The sequence below is a fragment of the Dipodomys ordii genome, unplaced genomic scaffold (assembly GCF_000151885.1).
Source record: "Dipodomys ordii isolate 6190 unplaced genomic scaffold, Dord_2.0 Scaffold168, whole genome shotgun sequence".
In the NCBI taxonomy this organism is placed as follows: domain Eukaryota; kingdom Metazoa; phylum Chordata; class Mammalia; order Rodentia; family Heteromyidae; genus Dipodomys; species Dipodomys ordii.
Genome location: NW_012267384.1, coordinates 1,093,988 through 1,119,187, shown reverse-complemented (window position 1 = coordinate 1,119,187; position 25,200 = coordinate 1,093,988). Strand labels below are relative to the sequence as shown.

General features: G+C 35.5%; 1 protein-coding gene across 1 annotated transcript in view; it reads left to right on the top strand.

Moving 5' to 3' along the window:
• The window catches only part of Akap6 (A kinase (PRKA) anchor protein 6), a 465,374-nt gene that overhangs the window by 334,475 nt on the left and 105,699 nt on the right, over nt 1-25,200 (top strand). The window contains exon 9 of the mRNA XM_013033451.1: nt 5,425-5,545. Coding sequence (XP_012888905.1) covers nt 5,425-5,545 — 121 coding nt within the window. The remainder of the gene's footprint in view (nt 1-5,424; nt 5,546-25,200) is intronic.

Sequence of the window (25,200 nt, the reverse complement as noted above, 5' to 3'; positions counted from 1 at the left end):
GGCTCAACACCTGAAATCCTAGATACTTGAGATCCGAGGATTGCAATTTGAAGCCAGCCTAGGCAGGGAAGTCTGTGAGACTCTTTTTTTTTTAAATTTTATTTTATTGTAAAGATGCTGTACAGAGAGGTTGCAGTTCTATGAGTAAAGTAATGAGTATATTTCTTGTTGAGCATTGTTACCCCCTCCTTCATTGTTCTCCCACTATCCCTTCCCTCCCTCCTCCCTCAACCCCCTCACTCCAACTGTAAAGTTCATTTCCAATATACTGTCTTGTGGGTATCATTGTTGAAATGGGTCATCCTGTGTCCTTGTTTCAGCATTTTATTATTCCCCTTCATTACCCAAATTACACAAATGTATATACAAAATGCAGGGTACCAGTGACAACTGGGGGAAGAACATACAAAGGAAACAACAAAAAAAATCACATAGTACATTAAAAACAATGACTCTTATCTCCCATAAACCATTCAGCAAAATCTGGAAATAGTGTTGTGGCTCAAGTGTTAGAACACTCATCTTCCACAAAATAAAGCTCAAGCAGAGTGCCCAAGTCCTGAGTTCAAGTCCTAGGACTGGCAAAAATAAGATAAAAAATTTTTAAATAAAACATTACAGTCTATGGCTTTGTCCCTCTGTTATTTACTCAGATTATAAAATACATTTATAGTTCTACATTTACCTAACAAAAGTGCCTTTGAGCTATGAGAATTTTGTATTTTATGATTAAACTATCTAAAATGGGAATATTATACCTACAACAGTATGTCTAATTCTTGACTCTGGAGGTGCACCTCGAGGGTGGATTGCTTGCCTAGAAAACACAATCCCCCCGGCCCCCAATCTAGACACCTAGCACTGAGAAACAAACAGAAACTACATCTCTTCCCACTTCTACTGTGAGCCTACTTAAGATTAGCTATATGACAATATAAAGGAAGAATATGAAAAGTTAAGTGATATAATGCTTATACTTTCATGAAGGATGTAAATATTCATAGAGTAATAAAAAGGTATATTTTCAAGCCTGTTTTTAATCAAGAAGATTACACAAAGAAAGTAAATGGGTTGCTATAATAAACCCAAGCATAAATACAAAGAAAATTTTATGGGGAAAGCACCTCCAAAAGAATAGTTCATATAGTCATAAGAATGTAATCCCTGAAGAGCCTGGGGTATTTTCCACAATTTCTATCACCTTTCTCCCTCCTAAAAACAGAGACTAAAAATCTTAGAAATAAATCTGGTTCTGAGTTTAGCTGATAAAATTAGAATATTATTTAAGGGGATATAGAACTGCTAACTAATTATATGGTACCTTCATAGACTCACTACTATATGGCTTACCTATATACCTTACCTGGCACTTTGCCTAGAGGATATTGTCTTATATAAAATAACTTGAAACTAATTACCTTTGCAGATAATATGAGCATAAAAACTGCTCCTTTATCTTAGAAGCATTCTAAAATAATGTTCACATAAAATTGTGCTGTTTCAAGTGCTTTTATAACAATCAACAAAGAAATTCAATAGTATAGTTCTGATTTTCTCCAAAATTATATATTTGGTTTTACTACATTTAGAAAAATATCAGGTCATTTATAAGGTTGTTAATTAATACCATGTGGACAATGTTAAAATTGGTGTGGCAAGATAGCTCATGCTTATAGTCCTAACCACTTGCAGGGCTGAAATTGGGAGGATTCAGTTTGAGGCCAAGTGGACACAATATTTGTGAGACTACATCTTACCAGAAAAAATCTCAGTGCAGTGGTATGTATCTGTCACTTTAATAGGAGTATTATGTAAGTAAGGCCCTGTGTAAAATAATCAAAGCAAAAAGGGCTAATGAGAATGGCTCAAGAAATGAATTGTGAGTTCAAACCCCAGTAGCACAAAAAATAAAAATAATAAAGTTTTTTCTGTTTTCCATTTCAAGATTTTGTGCTAATTTGTTTTTAGAATGCTGATATTGATGCTACACCAGTGAAACAAAATATATTACCAATTAATTTCCTAACAAAGCCTTGTATTTATCAAAACCTTGTATCTAATAAATCCAATGTCAAACACAAATATCTTAATAATAAAGATAATAGTCTAGAGAAATGGTGAATGTCTATATTATGCTTACTTACTTCTGACAGTGTAGATTGGGTACTCACTGTATTCTTACTAGAAGAAATGGCTTTTGTTATAAGAACCTAGGTGGCATATAATAGATATAGAAAACATAGTAAAGAACCAGGGAATATATTTCCTTGGTTTAGATAATTTTATTGTCCTGCATATATTTTTTATTTGTTTATAATCTTGCCATTAGTAATCTTTTTGCTTATAAATTTTCTTTAACTTTCATTCAGAGAAGAGAAGAAGGTAACGCCTAGGAGGGCAACTGAGTAGCTCTGCATAAACTACATATGATTCTCTTAAGAAACAAATGCATTATTACCATATGTTGAAACTTCAAAACCTCATCTACAGAGTGACTGAACAACTCTGTCCCTGTTGCACTGGTGGCTTTGGTTTTGTCATATTATTTATCTCCATTCATGCTTCTCTTCTGAAGTATTTCTTGCTCACTCAAAGTTGTCTCTTTCATTGTTAATAAGTTATTGCATTATTAATTAATTCATTCATCACCATTTTCCAGGTGCCATGCTGGACCCTGGGGATACAAAGATAATAAATTCATCCCTTGCCTTTAAATTGCTCAACCATAATCAAAGATTTTTTTTCTATTCTACACACGTGCAAAAGGAAAACAAACCTTTTCCATTTTCTCTTGGTAGTTATGATACACTATATATTCATATTTACTTGCAAAACCAGGAAAATTTTGTTTTAAGAGTTCTGACACTTAAGCACTTTGTATTCCCCCTAGTTATTCAACATTCGTTTGGGGAATAGTCTCCTTAAGGAATAGGATCTTGAGATCAGTGTTCTGGTTTTTAGATTTCTTGTTCCTTTTCATTCTGTTTTCTAAGATGACATATTAACAAACAAATATTTAAACATCATAAAGGTTTACCTGACATTATGATTCTGGAGTACAATGGAGTTCTCTGGCTTAACACAACGTTTGAATGTAGGCTGCCTTAATTTCTTGAAATGTGTTCTTATCCAAGGCATTTTTCCCCTTTGCATATGGCTGTGGTTGATCTAGTTTTTGTTATCTCTTGGCATACTCAGGCCCAGTGGAATTTCTTGCTGACTAAGCCTCATCTTAGCCTTCATTGGCCTTAACAACTCTCTAAGGTCTGGCTTCAGAGGCCCATCTAGTTGTCCTTGGGTTGACTGCACCCTTGTTACCATGGCAATGCTCCTGTCAAGTTTACCAGTTCAGCTTTCAGGAACCTTGGAGTCTTTGTTGGATGGGAGGGATTAGAGAACAAAGTAGCCAAGGGAATCTTAAACAGATTGTTCTTTCTCTTCCTTACTATCTTGATGTCCCTCTGTCTCTGTCTCTGTCTCTCTGTGTGTCTCTCTGTATTTCCCTCTCTGTCTCTCTCTGCCTCTGTGTCTCTGACTGTGCTGGGGAGATATCACATAAGGCAATGTCCTCTTAGAGTTCATAGTAGGAAATGGAATTGCCTATTTTTACTCTCAGCCTTCCTTTCTACCTCTCTCACCTGCATCCTTTCTAGATCTTAGAAGACCAAGAGAAAAGAGGATGCACTTGCCTGCTTCTTTGACCTGTATTTCCTTCTTGTTCTCCAAATAGATTGAAGAGGATTTTTTTTCCCTGTAAGCCAGTGCTTATTAGTTATTCCCAGTAGGCACAAAATTAACAGAAAACCCCCAGGGGCTTATTTGTTCCTGTTATGCTGGATGTATGTCTTTTTTTTTTTGTCTTAGCATTTTGCAATTGAATACTAGTTCAGATTTCACATATATACTGCAAGTTCTTGTTTCTCCAAGCATGGTCTGTGGACTAAATCATGCTAACCTTGTTAGAAATGCAGAATTTTAATCTTCTCCCCCAACTACTGAATCATTTCAAGAAGTTATGCCAATATGCACACTGAAGCCACCATCGAGCTACTGAAAGTTTTGACTACATCAACTATACTCATAATTGGCATTCACTAAACACTTATTAATCACTTCCACATGTTAGCCAGTGGTGGTCCTTGCCCTTGGGTACTTAGGTTCCTAATCAGGGATCTTTATAATTTTGGTAAAGTAATTAAAATAAAACAGTTCTAGATCTAGTCTCCCTATCAACAGGTACACCTTAAATTTTTTGACAGGGCTATTAAGATTAAATTATGAGTTAATAAACCTAGAAAGGCATCTAATGTAGAAAGACAGGAGCAAGGTAGTAATAAAATTCTCAATTGAAAAATCCGTATTCACATCTGAGACCACTGCTTTGTAAGTACTGCCCCGTCACAGTTTGATAAGACTAGTATTTCTTTTAGGGAGACATTGGGGAGGGGCGTGGAGGAAGGAGGACAAAGTCATAGTTTTTCATCTTGCACTTTCATTTTCTGATCACAGTGTTTTAGAAGAATCCGGGCTTTACTTATTCACCAGGCTTTCAATAGAGAATCACATTAATCCTTTTAAGCTCCTTATTCTAATGATTTATTTTGTTGAAAACCATAGTGATCCTCCTTTGAATTTTAATGATTGCTGGCTATTCAAAGATTCATTGTTTTGACTTCCTGTCCTTACCTTTGTTTCCTACATGTCTGTGGGGAACACCTGTCTAATATTGGATCTGCCACTGGTTCTCACTGGCTTACCAGAGTCACTCAAGCCTATCTCTGAGTGTTAAGCTGAAATGCTGACTACCCATCCATGACAATAAATGTAGGATATATGTTTGCAGCAATAGGCAGATAGACAGCAGAGAGACAAGATAAATGATTGAGTCATTTTCTAATGAAAATAATATTTTGGATTTAGAAGTACATTCTTACCATCCTAGAAAAATTAGTTAAATTACTGATTTACTCAGAAATCTATTGAGATATCAAATATATCAAAAGTCTTTTAGGCAACAGAGCAGTACAAAATTTGAAAGTGCTATTCTTACCCCAAATCACAGACTGTAAAACCTCTAACAAATCACTGACCCTCCATTTTTCAGTCTGTTAAATGGCAATGCTCTTTTTCAAGGACGTAGTCTGGTCATTTTGTTCATAAAGTACAGCAAATGGAAATAGCTATGATATGTCTCAGGTAAGAGCTTTGGAATTACATGTTATGTTTTCAAAATCGAGGTGACAGTGTTACAGCCTTGAGTTCCTATTTTGCCCACTGTGTAACCACACAGAGATTTTTTTTCCTTCTCTTTTTATAGGTATTCACCTAGGAACAGCATGAGTTTTCAAGAATATATTATTCTAATATGAGATTTTAACAACTACATTGTATTTATGCATAATACATTTTGTCCCTTATCTTCAGGCTTCTGGACTTTGATTCAGAATATCAGGAGCTCTGGGATTGGCTGATTGACATGGAGTCCCTTGTGATGGACAGCCATGACCTGATGATGTCAGAGGAGCAGCAGCAGCATCTTTACAAGGTTAGAGCTACTCTTCTTGCTTTTACCTTGCTGTGGAAGATCTGATTAGCCTGACAAGTCTCTCTCTCTCTCTCTCTCTCTCTCTCTCTCTCTCTCTCTGTCTCTCTCAGGATATCTTTGTGTTCATTGTATATATCATGATGTCTATTAGAATTCCCTTCCCTGTCCCCAAACTCATTTCCATCCCTTGTGTGCTGACAGGCTGTACCGACATCATAATTGCAAGAAAGTTCCCTTTATCACATTCTATTTGGTGTAATTCTATAGAAGGACAAAGATTTATCTTTCAGATGAATAGCACTAAATGAAACTGCATTAATAAATAGACTGAAACAAAACGAAGGATAAATGGACTGGTAACATTTAACAAAATGTGTTTTGATTGAAACACTCAGGTGGATTATATCCACCTCACAGATCTTCCTAGAGGGAAAAATAAAGGAATTTGCCTTATTTTGGCTTGCTGCTACCAGAGTACAGAGCTTGACCAAGTTAAAGTTTATTAATGATACATAAAGGAAACATTGTCACATTAAGTCATTACATTTTCATATGATTTAAGAACACTGGCTAAGAACATACATATTGATTACAGGCATTCTATCTGATAACTATCTATAGTGCTTCTCTGGTCTGGTAATTACCTTTAGCCGAGTATATTTTACCAGTAGTCTCAGAAGTTCTCACCAAACAACCATTTGATTTTGAAAAAAAAAATGGTTACAAATTCATAATGTCTGAAAAAGCTGCTGGGGAGGGAAGAGGGAGTTTCTACTGAAATATCAGAGTGCAGTAAATCTTCCTCATTTAGGCAATTTTTATTGGAGTAATTCTGACAGTTGTCATCCTTGAATTGCTTTGAGCATATGGCATATTTCAAAGAGCAGATTGTGAATCATAAAAAATAAAATTAATAACTAACCACAGAATCAGCAACAGTATAATGACAAGAAACAACTACCCTCTAGCTTTTTAAAATTTCTTATGGAATTAAAAAGTACATTCAAGGTCAAATAAAAGTTACCTGATTTTCTTCTTTAATCTTACCATTCTAAGTTACCTTTCTTTAAAACTTATTTTACCTTTAACATCCTGTAAAGAGAGATGTTGATATATTTGGGGAACCTCGTAGACTTTAATTAGTGTCCCCCAGGAATCATCTTAGTTAAGAGAAGATATAAGCTCCCCAGGGACTCAGCAAATGGGGACATTTTATTCTCTTAAGAATTCTTTCTAACATTGATTCCATTTGTTAACTGTTAGCTGTTTCTTGTATGGATAGCTGTCCACATTAACAACAAGGCTATCCAATATATCTTGTAGAGTAACATATTGTTAGAGTAATAGTCTCAAACTAGTTAAAACTAGGTGATTTCACATTTCATGTGAGGACAAGGAATGCAAAAAATGCTTATAAATCTATATTAACTTAGTGATAGAAAAATATTTTCTTTCTAAGCCATTGTCTCAGAACTTATTGTACCCACAATGCCAAAGTAACACTTCTTTTCTTTTTGATGAATTTTTGTTTTGCACATAAGCCGCTATTTTTCAGAAACAGTGCTATTCTTTGTCAAAATCACATCCATGTAATTTACATCACAATTAATGGGAAATCACTGAACAAAACATGCAGTCTTCTTTTCCTTGTAAGTGCTTTGCCTGAGAATTCCGTCCTGGCATATTGAAGGTCATTATTCCACCCACTCAGTACTTATGGATTATAGTATTAAAAAAACCCAACATTTTCCATACTGTGGTTTTTGAAATCATGACTCATGTTTTCATTTGGGTTAGAAGGAAAATGAAACATTGAGTTCGAAATGCTATAGGTCTGTAAGGCCTTTTACATGAGCTCCCACATTATTCTAAATGTTTTGAAACCTCCAAAGCAATCTGAAGGTAATTAATAAGAAGTCATTTAGAAATTAGAGTGGCTTCTGAATTAGGAAAACTGACATGGGTGACATGGTTAATCTCAAGTTTTCCCCATGAATCTCTTAGAGATTTCTTGGTAGGCCAAAGTTTCTAGTACTCCATTCTTTTGTTTTCTTCTGCTTTTCCAGAAATCAACTGATGGGTTGTGTAGTATTTGTAGCTTATTGATTAACATGATCCTTGAAGGAGTAAAGCTTTCCCAAATGGACAATAGGCCTTTTGGGGTTTTATTTATTATTACTATTATTACTTTCTGTGTACCAGTCCTGGCCTTGAACTCAGTTGACTGAAAGACATTTCTGAGCTTTTATCCTCTATCACTGGAGCCAAAGATTTACTTCCAGTTTTTTCAGTAGTTAATTGGAGATAAAAGTCTTACAGGCTTTCTTGCCCAATCTGGCTCCAAACTTCAATCCTCATAACTCAGTTTTCTGAGTAGCTAGGATTAAGGCATGAGCCTCGAGTTAGGCTTTAAATACTATTTGAAGCTTCTTTAATCAGTTTTCATCTTTATATTTGTTGATCTTGTTATTGCTTATCTTCAATCCTTGTTAAGAGCACCATTGATATTTGGAGCAAGCAACCTTTTATTAGTTTGTGGGACCATCCTTTCCACTACAGAAAATTTGCTAGTCATGTTCCTTAGTCATGTGACAATTCAACCCATCTTATAGTGATTTCAATCTGTACTAACTTATCTGTATCATCTTCATTTCTCAAAACACTTGGCAACACCAAGACAAATGCCTAACATTTGTATTCTCTCTCTATATATAAATTTTATAATTGATTGCTGTGAAACTAACAATTGAATTTAAAATTTGGGAGCAGCTGGTCTACTCTGTGTGTTTGCTTGTTGGAATTTGGCTGATGGCAAGCTCTTCTGCAGAAGTAAACTTTGCCTTGCCAAGTTAAAAAAAATAAAAATAGAATTAAGTGGGTGAGGTATAGCTTAGTGTTAGAGCCCTTGCCTAGTATGGTTGAGACCTGGGTTGAACGTCTAGCAAAAAAAGAAAACCTTAAAAACTCAAGTATGGAAATAGAGCTAATAGATCTTCATCTGAGTGATGGTACCACCACAGGAAACTATGGACTCTTCCTGAATCATATTTCTACCATCAATGCTTTTGAAAATTTGTTTTCATTTCCCTGTGTGGTTCTCAGTATTTTATAACCTAGTTCCTTTCCTGTCACTGATCTGAACACTGAGACTCCTATTCATGCATTCCTATACTCTTAACTTGATCTCCATGGTATACATCTGGAAATGTCAGGTTAGAGAGAATATAGTAAGTTTTCTTAGTAGTAAGAGAGTAAAGCCGACTTAGCATTTTCAACAGTAGGCAATACTACTTTACTGACACTATCTATGGATTTTACTATTCTTATCTTTACTAGAAAAATCACCACCCTTTAACTTATAGATATGCAAATACAGATAAATACCCTAGGCTTATCAATTCTTCAGATCTCCCCGAGTTGGGATAGTTATGATATTTTGTTTATCTAAAGCAAAATACACAAGGAAAATCATTGGTATTGATAGGCAACACATTGACACAACCTTACACAATTTAGAAACCTTAATTCTGCTATGATTTTTTTTGGGGGGAGGGTCAGTCGTGGGGCCTGAACTCTGGGCCTGGGCGCTGTCCCTCAGCTCTTCAGCTCAAGGCTAGCACTCTACCACTTGAGTGTCAGCCCCACTTCCGGCTTTTTCTGCTTATGTGGTGCTGAGGAATCGAACCCAGGGCCTCATGCATGCAAGGCAAGCATTCTACCACCAAGCCACCTTCCCAGCCCCTCCGCTATGATTTTTGAAGTACATTTTCAGTTAAAATCATTTCTTGATATTTTTCAGATTGCTATAAATTTAAGACTCCTTTCTAATTAATAATAAGCCATGGAGTTTTTAGAGCAAGCCAATTCTTATTAAAATTTAATCATTCCCTTGAATATATTTTCTTCCTTGTTCAGAGACAATAAACCATACTCTCAATATTTTCCCTACTCTATCTTGTTTTACCTCTAAGCAGGAACTTCCCTTACCTATTTTCTAATAAACACTGGCACCATGGACAACCTAGGAAATGCAAACATTGTCCTTGCTCCTTTTCACTAACTTGGTCTAAGAATTGCTTCCAAGAAGAATTTGCTTCCACCATCTCACTTTCTTTCTCTTCATTCTTTCTACCTTCCTAAGTAGAACAATTTAATTTGTCAAAAGTAACCACTGCAATTCTTAAAGTTCAGCTCCTATTTGGACTAGAGTTACGAAGCCAGAATTCATAATCACAAGGAGCTGTCACTCTGCTGGTCTGCATGTGCATTAACTATTAATGGAGAAATATTTAAAACCCACTAGCAAAGGAAGAGCTCCATTCTTTTTCCTTTCTGCAGATCAAAGGTGGCATTATTCTTGGGTTGCGGAAACTCAATCACCTCCTCCCCATCCTATAAATTTTATAGACTGAAGTGACCTGGACATATTTCAGTGATCAGAGAGTTGCTTCTCCAGCTGCTGCTGCTGTCACTGCTGTCCCGTCCTCCCCAGTAGTCAGTACAGGTCAGTTTCACAGCTGACTTGTAGTACTTCAAAAGTGTGTCCTGTCTGGGGCCACTGACCTCTGCGCCAAGTACTGATGATTCAGTGCTACCTACATGCAGATCACAGAACTCGCAAGGATCCCTATTGATGTGCCATTCCAGAGTCCAAGGGTTGATGCCAAGGGCCAAATGCAGAAGTTGCAGTATTTGTGATGATAGTTACAATTGCACTAGAGTTGTTTCAGATAGCAGGAAGCTCACTAAAATACTAAATTTGTAGATTCGTTCCTTGAGTGGATCCCTTGGTTGCTCCACATCGATAAAATACTAACTTTAGGATTTCTAAGAGGTCAAAAATAACTCTTCCAGCTTAACAATATGAAATAAATACCCGCCACACTGGGACCTTTTTAATTCTAGAGAACTCATTTTGAAATTTTATACTTAATTTTACATTAATTCTGCATTTTATGGGAACAATTCAGGTTTACTTTACATTTCTCCATTAGCATAATTAGTATCCAAATGTCCTGCATATACAAAGGAAAAGACTTCATTTTACATAATACAGTAGTTATTAAACATATTATTTACCTTTTTATCTTTCTAAGATTTGAGGTCACTTATAACATCCACGTGAAGTTACTTAGAAATAAAAAACAATCCACTGGGTAGAGTGGGACATGCCTGCAGTCTCAGCTACTAGGGAGGGTGAAGTGGAATGATCAGTTGAGCACAGTTGTTCAGAGTCAGCCTGAGCAACATAGCTAAGCCCCATCTCAAAAGAATACTTCTAAAATATAAATATGCCCATGCCTAGTCAGTAAAGTCCAACATGGTTAATGAAAATAATATTAAAATTTTGAATTTTGAATTTCCTGGTAGTGAAAGCAAAGAGGGAAATGCACTTAACTGCATACTTCCCATTTGCCATAAGAAGAACCATAATACTTCTTTCGAGAACATTATTTTGACACTGAGGTATGAAAACATTGTCTTTTAGGATTTTTTAATATAAGGGTTTCGAATAGTATGATAGACCTTTTGAATTAGATAATTCTTATGAACAAGTTTATGTCATAATGCTTCAAACATGTGAACTACTTCAGAGTTCTCTTGACTCTGTTGTAGTATTTTAGAGTCTCTGAGTTACAGCTCTTACCAAAAGATAGTCCTTTGGAAAATAGTTTGGCCAGATGGGATTAATTAAAAGAAGACATCAATAGTATGTGTTGGAAAAGAGGGGGTTATTAGAAGAGTGAGAAAAATATAGCATCAAAGTTAGTTAATACAAAGCTAACCAAGCAAAACACATGAGTATATTAAAATAACAGGTATATGGACAAAGAGTTTTTTTTAAAAGGCTTTACAAAGTCAATGCTAATAAATGAATGACTTACAAAGTATTGGATTATGGCAAGAGAGAGTAAAATTTAAGAGCATAGAGGAAAATGTTACTTGAGAATTTGAGTGAATAGCAAAAGACAAACATTATGACTCTTAAAAGAAATATATATGCAATAGAGCTAGCAATCTTGAGAAATAAGAAATATAGAAGAAAAGAAAATAAATAGGACATGGTGGACTTTTTACTTTATACCTATTGGTGCCAAAATGCTGTTGTCATAGATATGAACCGATCATAGAAAACAGATTAATCACTCCTTGCCTATATTTTATAAATTCATAAATTTCAACCCTCAGGAATAAACCTTTAATTTTTTTTCTGGACTGAATTGATGTAAGTAGTTTCAGATGTTACTTGATATCCTTATGAAAGAACTTGAGCTTCTAAAAATGTAGTGCTCTTCTGCTTTCAAATCCAGGTCATGCAATCAAGGCTTAAAATAGAATAAAAATTCTATTAACTTTAAATTTTATTTTTCATATGTTAGTTCGTAGAATAGATATGCTTCAAAAATTAAATTTTGTTAATTAGGCCTTATATTGGAATTTCATTACCAAGTTTTCCATCTTTCCCTTGATTGTTCAAAATGAAACAAATTACTAGTTATTGAAATAGTCAAGGTAAAAATGTGCTAGAAATATTAGGCATAGGAACTTTGTGATAATTTTTCACCTCTTACTCAATAGATTAATTGTATAGCCTAATTGTATGTTAGATTAAAACTCCATTAAGATAAGAAGAATATGCTTAAAATCATTATAACATTTCAAATAACATTATCTAGTCATTTTTAAAGTGATCAGGATGGAAAAACCTAGGCTGTCTCCACTGCTATCTAGAAATGAATTTGTTGTTCCATTTTCATTAAAGTTCAAAAAGTCCTTAGATTAACTGTCATATTAATTTGAGCTTTGACGAATCACTGAGTGGTATGAATTCTTGAAAAAAATACATATATGTATTTTTCTCTTCTCTCTGTCTCTCTCTTTTAATTTGAGAGAGGCTGTAAATGTTTAGGAAAGGAAAAAGATGAACATGACTTCTGAACAGTACAGGAAACACTGCTCATGCTGGACCGTATACTTCCCAATTGAATCACTTCTTTTAAAAGGAGAAAAGAAAGGATGTTAAGAGGCTAGGATGCCAAGAAATAGTTGGCTCTGGTGTGTGTGTGTGTTGTGTGTTGTGTGTGTGTGTGTGTGTGTGTGTGAAGGGGCAAGGAAGGGAAGCTCCGCCAGCAGTTTTTGTCTCTATAGGGTGAGCTCCTGTCCGGAAGGTGCATTGGCCTCTGTGGCATTGTGCTGCTTGCTCTCTCCCTGGCCTGGCGGGCTCTGGCCTAGAGAGGATCAAACAAGCTGTGGGGAAAGTTCCCCTCATTTGCATCACTTCTAGACAGCCCTGTCTTACTCTTTGCTGACAGGAAATCACTGTCTTTGTCACCTTTTCTCAGGGCCCTCCTTTTGGCAGAGATAGGCCATGTGACCACGCTTAATCACAACAACAGGGCTGGCTAGAGACTCAGTGACATGTTTTTCCTCAGCACTTCAATAAACGGGATAGAGGAGTCAGTAGGAAATTACTACATTAATTTTAGAGTGAAAAGATAATTAACACTTGAAGGACTAATGCTACAACCTATGAAATTATTATTTAAATTAAAGTTAATTTATTTTTAAAAAAACTTGTGAAAACTATCTGCTCTATTGCAACTGTCTTTTTGTTTTTGTTTTTAAATAAGGCTTGACTAGCCAGAGTTGGGCATGTTGGAGGAAGAATGGAAAGAAGATAGGGAGATAGTATTTGCAAAGAAGGTAGGGCGTGACAAGTGGGGAGAAAGAGAAAGGAAAAAATCATAGCAAGAATCAGCTATCTATGAAAAGGCAAGTTAAATGGGCTAAACCTTCAACTTTTAGGGCTGAAGGCTGGAACACATAAAACGCTTACTTAGATGATATGAATAGGACACTGGCAAACAAAAGCAGCAGTGTGCTCCTAGAAAACTGTGCTTAAAGGAGTTTCCTTGGCAACAGAAATGCAGTTCCAAAAGTAGACAGAACTTTCCTCAGAAAACATACTATTAATAACAACCTTCCGGAACAACTTGGAACAATTTGACGACTTGGCAATAATAATGCCAAGTGTTCTGCAAATTAATCTAACACATAACAGTTATATTTCTCTTGTCTGTGGTTATACTGGACCATGCCTAGAACTCATTGCTTTTTTGGGGCACAAAAGTAAAAAAAAATTTTTAATGCTGTCATAGAAAAAGGAAATCAAAAGAAATGCTAGTAGTCAACAGTGGCCAATAATTGCATTTGCCTTTGGGAAGCTACCAAAGGATCTCAGTTGGAGGAGATGAGTTTGTTCCAATAAAAAGTACTACAGGAAATCACTCACTCAAATAGCTCAGTCCAACAAAGATGCTTCCTTGAACAGAGAATGTTAAAGGGTTAACAGCCTAAGACTTCTGGTGATGTGAAGCACATCTGAGTCTATTAGTTATATAAATGTAATACTTCACTAAATATGTGCTCAGTGTTATTTTTAAAAGCATCATCATTTCTTGTCAGCCCAGAGGATAAACTAATCTTGGGTCTACTTGGCCAATGGGAATCATTTGAATTCTCCTGAAGGCTATCTGTTTGCCAGACAAGAAAGGCGGAGTATTCCCCTCCTCTGACCTTTCTTGAATCTGTAGATCTAAAGGTTAAAAGTAATCAATATCTCATTGTGCTGCTTGGTTTCAGGGTAATAAGTAATAACTATCATGTTAAAATACAAGTGATTACAGATTGCACTTAAATGAGCTGACCTGTTAGGGATTTTATTAATTGCAATCAGGATAATCATTAGAAGTTGCTAATAAAATTTTGGATTAAATTGCAAAAAAAAAATAACCTTTAACTTCTTGGGAAATGGAAATGTGTGATATCCCCCTTCTGTGTTAAGGTGAGAGCTTTGGCTTTAGCCTCAGATATTTATAGATTTATTTCTTATTTTTATTTGATAAAATAGAGAGGGATTTAAATTTTTAATCAGAAAAGGTGTTTGATTTATTGCCTTCTTTGGCTCCTTAACTACTCAATACTGTGTATATATTTCAGGTCAGTGACTTAAATGGAAATGTTTCCTACCTACATTTTAGCATTTTTTTCTATTTTTAAAATCATTTATTTGGGCATTATACTCATATTTGACTAATCAGTTTTAAAGCTAGAAAATGTTATATATTTGTGCTTAAACTCTATGGAAAACTGTAATGTGAACTGGGTTGTTACTTTATTTAAAAACAACTGTACTGTAGATTTAAACTATGGTATCATACTATAGTTTAAAGCTGAAAACTAAGGGGGCTAGTGGTCTGGCTCAGTGATATATGCCATCCTAGTAAGCATGAGGCCCTGAGTTCAAATCCCAGTACAGCCAAATAATATTCTGTATATTTATATGAGGAAGTGGTTGGTTATCATCACCACAATCACAAAAGATGTTTTTATGCTATAAGATTCTAATATTTTTCATTGTTACTTTTTATTAGAATTTTGCTTATGTATTCCTAAAGCATGAAGGTGGGACTAGATGCTACCAGATAATATTTTAGTATTTCAGAAGTAGTTCTGGGACTGTTTGAGATAGGCATTCAGGACTGAAAGAATAAGTACAATCATAATGTTTTCATATATTAACTCATTGGTCTTTTGTCTTTTGGTCCTTGTCTCTCAGCCACATCTAAATGTAGAGGAAAGGAGATTTTTTGTGTGTGTGATGTCCAAGTGGACATCATCTTGGAATATTAAGAATGTTCAACCCAACTGTCTCCAGCCTGGCTTAAACTCTATCCAAAGATTTATTTCTTTCAGAGTAAAACAAGAATGTACTATATTGAATGCTAATATTTTAGCAGGACAAGATATTGGAGAATAATATTGTAGTAAATAAAAGCCAATCTTAGCATCTAGCTTAGATGGAAAGGCACCAGAAAGGGGAAAGCAATGGAAAAAAATCCAGAAAGAAAGGGACCGGGAACAACTGTTTTTGGTTTTTTTTTTTCACCATTTGATAAGAAAAAGAAAACATGTTCATTTTTGAGCATGTGTGTTCATATATGTTTGTGTGCTATGGGATGAGTATGACATGAGGAGAAAGGCATTAAATTTGGACACATCTTACTGTTCGATTGTGCCAGTGCCTAATCATATCATTGTAACTAATGATTCACAACGATTCTGAATTACTTTCCCTGTTTCATGGACTCTGAGACTGAAACACAAATAGATTTAAGTGAGTAGCCTTAAAGATACTGAATTAGTTTCTCATTCACAATAGGCTAGAGTATACTGAGATAATTTAAAAAAGAAACCAAAACTCAGGGTTAAAGCTATATTTCTTATGCCTACTACATGTCCATCAGAGATTGACTATTGACTGTTTGGCCATGTCTTCAGGATTCAGACTTACAGCAGACACCTTCTTTTTTCTTTAGGGTTTATTTTCATTTTTTCTTTTGTATTGTTATTGTAAAGGTGATATACAGAGGGGTTGCAGTTACGTAGGTCAGGTAATGAGTACATTTTTTTGAAGTGTTGTCACCAATTCCCTCATTTTCTCCCAGTTTTTCCCTCCTGACCCCTTCCCCCCACAAGTTGTATAGCTCACTTTCAAAATAGTGTTTAGTGAGTATCACTGCTGCATTTGTTCACCTTTTGTCCCACCATTTCTTTGCTCCCCTTATCCTCACCAAAACCAATACACTTACATACAGAAATCAAAAACATTGACAAAGTAGAAAAACAAACAAATGAAAAAACACCGTCTTAAATATTCCCTAACTATTGCAAAGAATAATGGGAGCTCTATTCACATGGAGGAGGTGTAGGTTGTTAAAACACAAAATCTCTGCCAGATATGATTGGATAATCCAAAATGGATGCAGCTATCCCCTGTTCCTAAAAGGCAAATAGCTAGAAATATTTGTTGAACCATATCAATAACTTAGTAACTCAGTAAATAAGTCAGCTTTGAATCCTGTACTTTGGGTTTATTCATCCAGTCCTTATCTGGGAGGTTCTAATGCCCATAGTCTTTCTAGCATATGCTGTTTGCCTATTTGTTATATCTTCTTCTTTACTTTGGGTAGAATTCCTCCCAAAACACTTTTTTTCACTCCTTATGAGTTTTTTGTGTTAAGATCGTAAAAGTAGGTCCATTAGATGGTACATCTGCAAAGAAAACATACTAGACTTAGGTTGACTCTTCAGCCAAACTTAGGCTGTTCCGTGAAAGCCATCATACTTTCTTAAGTACATCAGCAACCTGGGGATGTGTTGTCATATTGAGCCTTACAGGGGCCTTCTATATTCTGCCAGATTTGGGGAATCTAAAGCTGGAAATATTTATGCCTTTGGGGAGATGCACTAAAGGCAGAATTTCCCTAGGAAGATTCAACCTCGTGGACCATTATTGCCAAAGGGACTTACTGAAGAAGAGTTTTCTGGAATAGGGTTCTCTGTAGGAATATCATTTGTAAAGAAACCATTTTCCAGCACTGTCAAGGAAGCAATTTCAGTTCTCAGAAGAGCATTCCTAAGCACATTTTTAACAAAGTGGGCATTTATGAAGCTCATGCATTCTTAAACATTAGCTAAAAGGAAAGAAGGTGATATTCCTACTCTACACTAATTCATTTGTGCAAGACACAAAGCACATAGACACATATACACACACACGTATATGTATATATTTATGCCTTTCTTTTTCTGAAGCTAAGAGAAAGCCAACATGGTTAACACTCTTTGTTTTAGGGTTGGTTTTAGTTTTACCCCTAAACTTTCTTCTAGCATTTCTCCAGAAAGATCTATATACTTCTAAAATTCATCTGAACTTACTGTTTGCCTAAGGACTTGATCCCATATGCTGTGGATATTTGAATCATGAAAATTTATGATTTGTGATATTCACTTTGTTATTTAGCCATTGAAATAGCAGTTTGTGAGAGAAGTACACAAACACAAATGTGTTTAGGTGCACACATTTACATGTACATATGTACACACATTTTTATGAAGTATTAACTTGTTTATTAAAAAAACTTTTTATCCTGAGTTAGGATAAAGCTATAATCTTTGGACCAAATATGCTAGTAGTCCCAAGATATTTAAATCATGCACATATAAATAACTACTCAAAATTCCTTCATATGTGCCAAGTTTCAATCTGGAGAACATTTCTACATTATAAATCTTGACATATTTGGATTTTGTTACCTTCATTGCAATAGTACTATCCTTTTTAATACTCATAAGTGTCTTTTTTGAGAAAGGCCTCTTGAAGATGTTTAAGCTATGAGTTCTGTATTACTAATTAAGTGCATATTATAAATAATGTGGTAGATTTGGTCTTGGTACTAAGTTTGAGAATGAATGAAAAATTATGATTTTTTTAGGCTTTACATTCCCAAAACACAAGGTTCATGTCTGTTGCATTTCTTTTTTTTGGGGGGGGGTCCGGTCATTGGGCCTGAACTCTGGACCTAGGCACTGTCCCTCAGCCCTTCAGCTCAAGGCTAGCACCCTACCGCTTGAGCCACAGTATCACTTCCAGCTTTTTCTGCTTATGTGCTGCTGAGGAATCAAACCCAGGACCTCATGCATGTAAGGCAAGCGCTCTACCACTGAGCCACCTTCCCAGCCCTGCATTTCTTTATTATTATTATTATATTTTATTTTGTTGTAAAGGTGCTGTACAGGGGGATTACAACAAGTAAGGTAATGAGCACATTTATTGTCAAACATTGTTATCCACTACTTCATTTTTCTCCCACTATCCCTCCCCCTCACTCCTTCCCCCTACCTCCCAAAATGGTAAAGCTCATTTCCAACACAGTGTCTTGTGAGTATCATTGCTGCATCGGTCACCCTTTGTCTTTGTTTCACCATTTTGTTATTCCTCTTCCCTTCCCCAAATCTACAGGGTACCAGAATAAAAAACATTGACTACTGGGGATAAATGAAAGGGAAAATGAAAACATTAAATAAAAAGAAAGAACCTGATACAGTACATTGATGAAATAAGGTCAACAACACAAAAGATCTATTGTTTCCATATCTTGAAGTTCACTTCAATTAACATCATTTTATATGGTCATATGTACATAGCTATTGAGCTATTGTGATTCTCTCCTAGGACTATCCTAGACATATACTAGTTATTACAAATGAGGGAAACCATGGAGCTTATGTTTCTTTGGGTCTGACTTATTTCACTTAATATAATTTTTTCCAAGTCTTTCCATTTCCTTATGAATGGAGTAATGTCATTCTTTCTGGTGGAAGCATAGAATATATATTCCACATTTTCTTAATCCATTCATCTACTGAGGGGCATCTGGGTTGATTCCATATCTTAGCTAGGGTAAATAATGCTGCAATGAACATAGCTGTGCTGGTAGCTTTAGTGTGGCCTTGTTTGTGATCATTTGGGATCAGTGGGATTGTTGGATCACAGGGGAGTTTTATGTTTAGCCTTTTGAGGAACCTCCATACTGCTTTCCAAAGTAGTTGAACCAGCTTACATTCCCATCAACAGTGTAGTAGTGTTTCCTTTTGGCCACATCCCTGACAACATCTGTTATTATTTGTTTTCTTGGCAATGGCCATTCTAACTGGGATGAGGTAGAATCTCAATGTGATTTTGATTTGCATTTCTTTCATGGCCAGAATGTTGAACATTTCTTCATGTGTTTGTTGGCTATTCTTATTTCCTTTCCAGATAAGTCTCTTTTTAATTCTTTAGTCCACTTAATGGGGTAGTTGTTCTTTTGAAGATTGGTTATTGGGGGGGTTGATTTTTTTAGTTCTAGGTATATTTGTGATACGAGTCTCTTGTCTGTTGTATAGCTAGTAAAGATCTTCTCCCAATCCGTGGGCTTTCTATTTATTTTGCTAGCTATGTCCTTTGCCATGCATAAGCTCTGCAGTTTATTGCAGTCCCATTTATCCAGCCTTTCTTTGATTTATTGTGTTTCTGTATCTTTATTTAGGAAGTGCCAAAGAGCCGTAGAGTATCCGCTATCCCTTCCTGTAGTATTTTCAGGATCTCTGCTCTTACCTCAAGGTCTTTGATACATTTGAAGTTGATTCTTGTGTAGGGTGATATATAAGGATCTCAACTTCAGTTTACTACATGTGTGTAGCCAATTCTGCCAGCACCATTTGTTGAAGAGTCTGTTTTTCTTCCATCTGATAATTTTGGCTTCCTTATCAAAGATTAGGTGGCCATAGGTCAGTGGGATCATATCTGAGTCTTCAATTCTGTTCCATTGGTCCTTGGGCCTGTTCCTGTGCCAGTACCAAACTGGTTTTATAACTATAGCTTTATAGTAGTGTTTGAAGTTTGGTATTGATATTTCTCCAGCACTATTCTTCCTGCTAAGGATTATTTTTGCTATTTGGGGGGTCTACTATTATTCCATGAGAATTTTTGGATTGCTTCTATTTCATTAAAGAATGTTGTTGGGATATTAATGGGTATTGCTTTGAATTGGTAGATAGCTTTGGGCAGTATTGGCATTTTCATGATGTTAATTCTCTCAATCCAGGAGTATGAGAGGTTTTTTTCACTTCCTATTTTTGTGTTATGGTAAATGAATTTACAAAATCAAAGTACAGTAAGAATACTCTGTGTACTATTTGGCCAGATTACTGTTAGGGAGAAAGAAAGTAGTAGCAAAAGGAAGAAGTTCTGCATATGTGGACACCATTGGAACTGGAGGTATGGCTCAAGTAGTAGAACACTAGCTGTAAGTGACTGAACCAAGTGCAGTCTGAAAAGCCTCAGTACCAGCTCCAAACATAGATAAATAAATAAAATTAAGGTATATAGTCAGAATGGTTAGTTATATTCTGAGTATTCAGTTTGGTCAGGTTACTCTTAGGGAGAAAGAAAGTCATAGAAAAGAAAGAGGAAGAGAAGGGGGCAGATAGATCAGTGGTACAGAAATCTAAAGCTAATTACAGTCATTGTCTAGATAAGGTGCAATATCTCAAACCATAACATTCTTAGATATGTTCTTATTATTTAGACATACTACTAGGATTATTTGTAATATTTAGGGTTCATGCAAATGCAAGGGCTCAACATAGAACAATAAACATTTAAGTGAGCATGAGTAGTCTTTAGGAATGGTAGGTACATCAGCCTAATTGGTTCTGGAATCACAGTTGGTAAAGCAATTTATTTACACATGTATTATAAAAAATTAGACTTGATTTCAGATGTTTGTATTCCTAAAAACTGTAATCATGTAAAGGGGTGAGAAAAACAATAAGAATGTGGACTTGGCCTGGCTCTTTAATCTCGATCCATGTTGATAGTAAGGTGGAAAGAGTCTCAAAGAACAGCTCATCTTTCCAAGCCATATAGGTAATTCAGAAAACAAATGTCTGAAAATGAAATCTCTCTGCTACAATGCTAGGAGAAAGCTGAAACATGCTTTCTCACACAATTTTAATTTTCTAAATATGTTTTTATTATTCATACTTTTAAAAGTAATTGTGATATATGACCATTACATATTTTCTTAGCAATTAATTGAACTTTGAGTTTAAGCAACTAAGAAAAGGTGAAAATACATATTGTTTAAAGTAGAATTTGATGAAGATTTATGATGAGTTCATTATTGGCTCTATTTATGTCTACCTTGACATCATCTTTGGTTTACAGTCTTCTTACTGAATTCTGTCCTTCCTCCTCAAGTTTTCCTTATTTGTGATACTCTAATATTTTTTGGAGAAAAGCCTCCTGTCTGGTTGATTTTGCTTTCCTCATTTTTGCTTTCATCTGTTTTGTGATACTAAGGTCACATCTATGACAGCACTGACTGTCCTAAAAACCATAATAATTGTTCCATTCACTAAAACAAGTATAAATGGATCTCTACAGTTGTATAATTAAAGTCTTTTTCTATAATATGGAAGTATAGCAGAATTCAAATTTAGCTAGCATTTTAAAATCCATGGTTTGATGATGATTTTATGATGCTCCATTCATTCAAGTTTTAGTTAGAAAATGATATAAAGTATGGAAACATTGTCAGAGACTGTTCTGTTTGCAAAAAGATCTGGAATTCTGTGAGTAGTGACAGAAGTCTCATGTGACAGCCGGCTCTCTTGGAAGTTTTAAGCTCACCAAGTTCAAGCAACAGTTTCAGAAAGCTGATTGGAGCACAACGTTTAACATTTTAAGAAAGATTTTAACTGAGGTAAATAATTATGTCTACACTGTGACTCAGACCTGTGTGATGCTAAGATGGATATCTCCCTAGGGATAGGTAAAATTTGTCACTCTATAAATACTTTCTTTTCTTTTTTTCTTTTTTGTTGGTTATGAGAATTGAACTCATGGGCTGGGCACTGTCCCTGAGCTCTTTAACTCAAGGCTAGTGCTCTACCACTTTGAGCCACAGCTCCACTTCCTCTATAAATACTTTCTGATTTGAATCACATGCTAAATGACTGTTTTCTCCTGAATATTCTTAGAAGTTTGTACAGTTATTTAGTTCTATGCAAATTAAGAATTTCAATGTAGTTTCAGGACTAAAAGTGACCTCGAAAGCACCTTCATTTCATTTCTTCTCTTTTAAGGATTGTTTTTATCCATTCCAGATAGAAAAGAATTTGTCTTCCATTAAAGATCTTTCCAGAGGGAATTTCACAACCTCCCATTAAAATGTTTAACAGCTCTCTCTGCCCTGAAAGTCTTGTATCTAGTGTAAATCCCCTCCGTTGTTAGATTTAATTGTCAAATCAACCAGAATCCATGCTCTGTAATTAAACCCCTTCTCTCTATTCTATGTAGCCACACTTCTCAAGCTTTTGTAGTTTTCTATCAAAGTTCAAATGCTTTTAAAATAATTTATTTCAGTTTTGTCTAGATTTCATCTAAGTAAAACTATTTCTGTCCTATTTTATAGGAGAAAATATGCTAATATTGAGAGACTACTGATAGAGCCATATATTTAAGGAAATTTACCAAGCTCCATAGATTTATCAGGTTTTTTTCTACTATCTTATTAGTAGTTAATAAAGGAGTTCATGGATGGTTTGGAAGAAGAATGTGGCTTGTCTGAGGTGGTTAGACTTATAGTGGATACCTGGATAAATGTTTGAAAAGAAAAAGGAAATGGCGTAAGAATAGATCCCAAACAATTCTGTTTCCACAAAGGGACAGAGCTTTTTTCTCCCAGTGGATGTATAATATATTATTTATGTAAGAGTAAGCATTGTGTTTCTGACTCAATTTCTATTAGAAGCGTACACAGTATGACAGTTTCCTTGGCTTATTGCTGTACATGTGGCTATCTATTTTTAATATATTGCTTTTGTCTCTTTCTTATGCATGCTTACATCTATTGTAGGAAAACTGACACAGTTTTAAAACTTAAAAGGTATGATTGAGAAAGAGATAGTAACAAAACATTTCAAGGGGATATGAGGTAGAAAAACAGAAGCACAGTTAGCATTGAGTGAAATGAAAAGTAGTCTCTGCAAGATGAATGAGAAGGTCAGAACAAGTGGGTTCGATTTCTGAGAAAGAAAAAAGTAGTTGTGAGGCTTCACAAACTCTTTCTAAGTCAGAAGGAACTTAGTACATTTGCCTCCAATTTTTAAAAGCTTATGCATCTGTTTTCAAACGCCTGACATAAGAATAATGATCTCAGCTTGCAAGGCTGTTAAGATCCACTCAAGCCAGTTGCTGGTGGTTCCTGCCTGTAATTCTATCTACTCAGGAGGCTGGGATCTGAGAATGGTGTTTCAAAACCAGCCCTGGCAAGAAAGACCATGAGAGTCTTACCTCCAATTAACTACCAAAACGCTAGAAGTGGAGCTGTGCCTAAAGTGGTAGAGCGCTAGCCTTGAGCACAAAAGCTTAAAAATAAAAAGAATATTCAGTACAGTATGTATACTATAGCATCAGGAAATGACAAACTATGGCCTACAGGTCAAATCAAACCTACAGCTTTTTTCTTTTTCTTTTCCTTGTTTTTTCTTCCCATCCCCTACCCCATCCCTCTCTCTCTTTTTCTTTTGTGATGCACTAGGGTCTTGAACTGTGTGCTCTGTCCCTTAGCTTTTTTACTCAAGGCTTACATCGTACCACTTGAGCCACAGCGCCATTTCTGGCTCTTGTGTTTGTGTTTGAGTGTTTGTTTGGAGATAAACATCTCATAGACTTTCCTGCCCAGGCTAGCTTCAAACCCTGATCCTCAGATCTCAGCCTTCTAGGTCTATAGATGCAAGCCACCAGCGCACAGCTTTTTTCTTTTTCTTTTTTTATGAAGGTTTATTTAATGAAGTTTTATTGGAACTTGGTCACATGCATTCATTTTTGTAGTTACATTATCTTTACAGTACAGTGACAGTCTTAAATAATTTGTAATTTTGTAAATAATTTGTAAATTGTAATTTTGCAGGAAAGGTTGCTAATACCTGATATAAATAACTATTATGACAGCAGCACTTTAGGGACACGTTATTCTTCAGACATGAATGATGTTACAGTTCATTTTTCTGCATTCTGTGTTATGTTAACACCTGTTGACTATCACTCTTTTGCCCAAGGTTCTAATTTTCCTTTTGTAGCAATCCAAAACTTGACTTGCTCTGCAGTGTAACACTAAATGGTTAATTGATTCATTTCACCACCAGGTGGCCTCCTATACTCTATTGTACTTGTGGAACCCAAAGAAAACCAGAAAACCAATCTGATACTTCTTTCATCTTTGTCAGCATTGCACTCTTACATTTCACAGGTGTCTTTACTGCCCTGAAATCACTCTGAGACCCCTATATTTCATGTTTGGCCCTGAAACATAGGTAAATCCGCATTGATTTTTATAGAAAATAATTCTAGTTGTGAGCTAGAAACAGTTAAAACAACAAACACACACACACACACACAGAGTGAAAAGGTGGACTTTTAGTAAAAGAATCTTGATTGCCACTCTACTATGACTCAGCCCTACTCACACTGTATGCAAGGTTAACTGATCTGGAAGCCTCTGAGAGATCTCCACTTGTTAATCTCCCTTGAAGAAAATGAATGGGACCATCTCAGTTCTTCAGTTTTCATTTTATTCTAAAGGTCTCCTTTTGAGTTTTCTTTAAGCGTGGCTAAAGATTGGTGTAGAAAAGCTATTGCTAAAGCATTAGAGGCGTAGGCTAGATATCCCTCAAGCATTGATTTACCTCATTTTTCTTTTTCTGTAAAGTGGGAGAAGGCTTGGTTTAAGTGGCTCTAAGATCTCTTCCAATTTCAGAACTCTCTCTTTGTTGATAAATATCAAAGATTGCTTGAATTTGCGGTTCACTTTGCCTGCAAGCAATCCAGCAAACGCAGAATTGTAGAGACACAATGTCAAAGACTAACAAACTCATTAGTAAATATACTATTTTAAACTACCATTTAGAAGAGTAATTTAACCACAATAATTTTATTTTAAGTAGTATCATAAATATGCATGTTATGTAACTTCTTAGATCCTTTCTTTTTTCAGCAGTAGATAGCATTAACTTGAGCTCTGTATTGTGCCTTTTGCTAAGTCTGTCATGGAAGTGTAGCTTTCCCTTTGATGTCTTATTTTCTACACATTTTAATGTTCCTACCTTTTCTTTAGGTAGCTCTACCACATGTTCCTCTATTTTTCATCACAATATAGAACAGACATATGCACTTATATTTCCATTGAAAATTGTCATTTCCT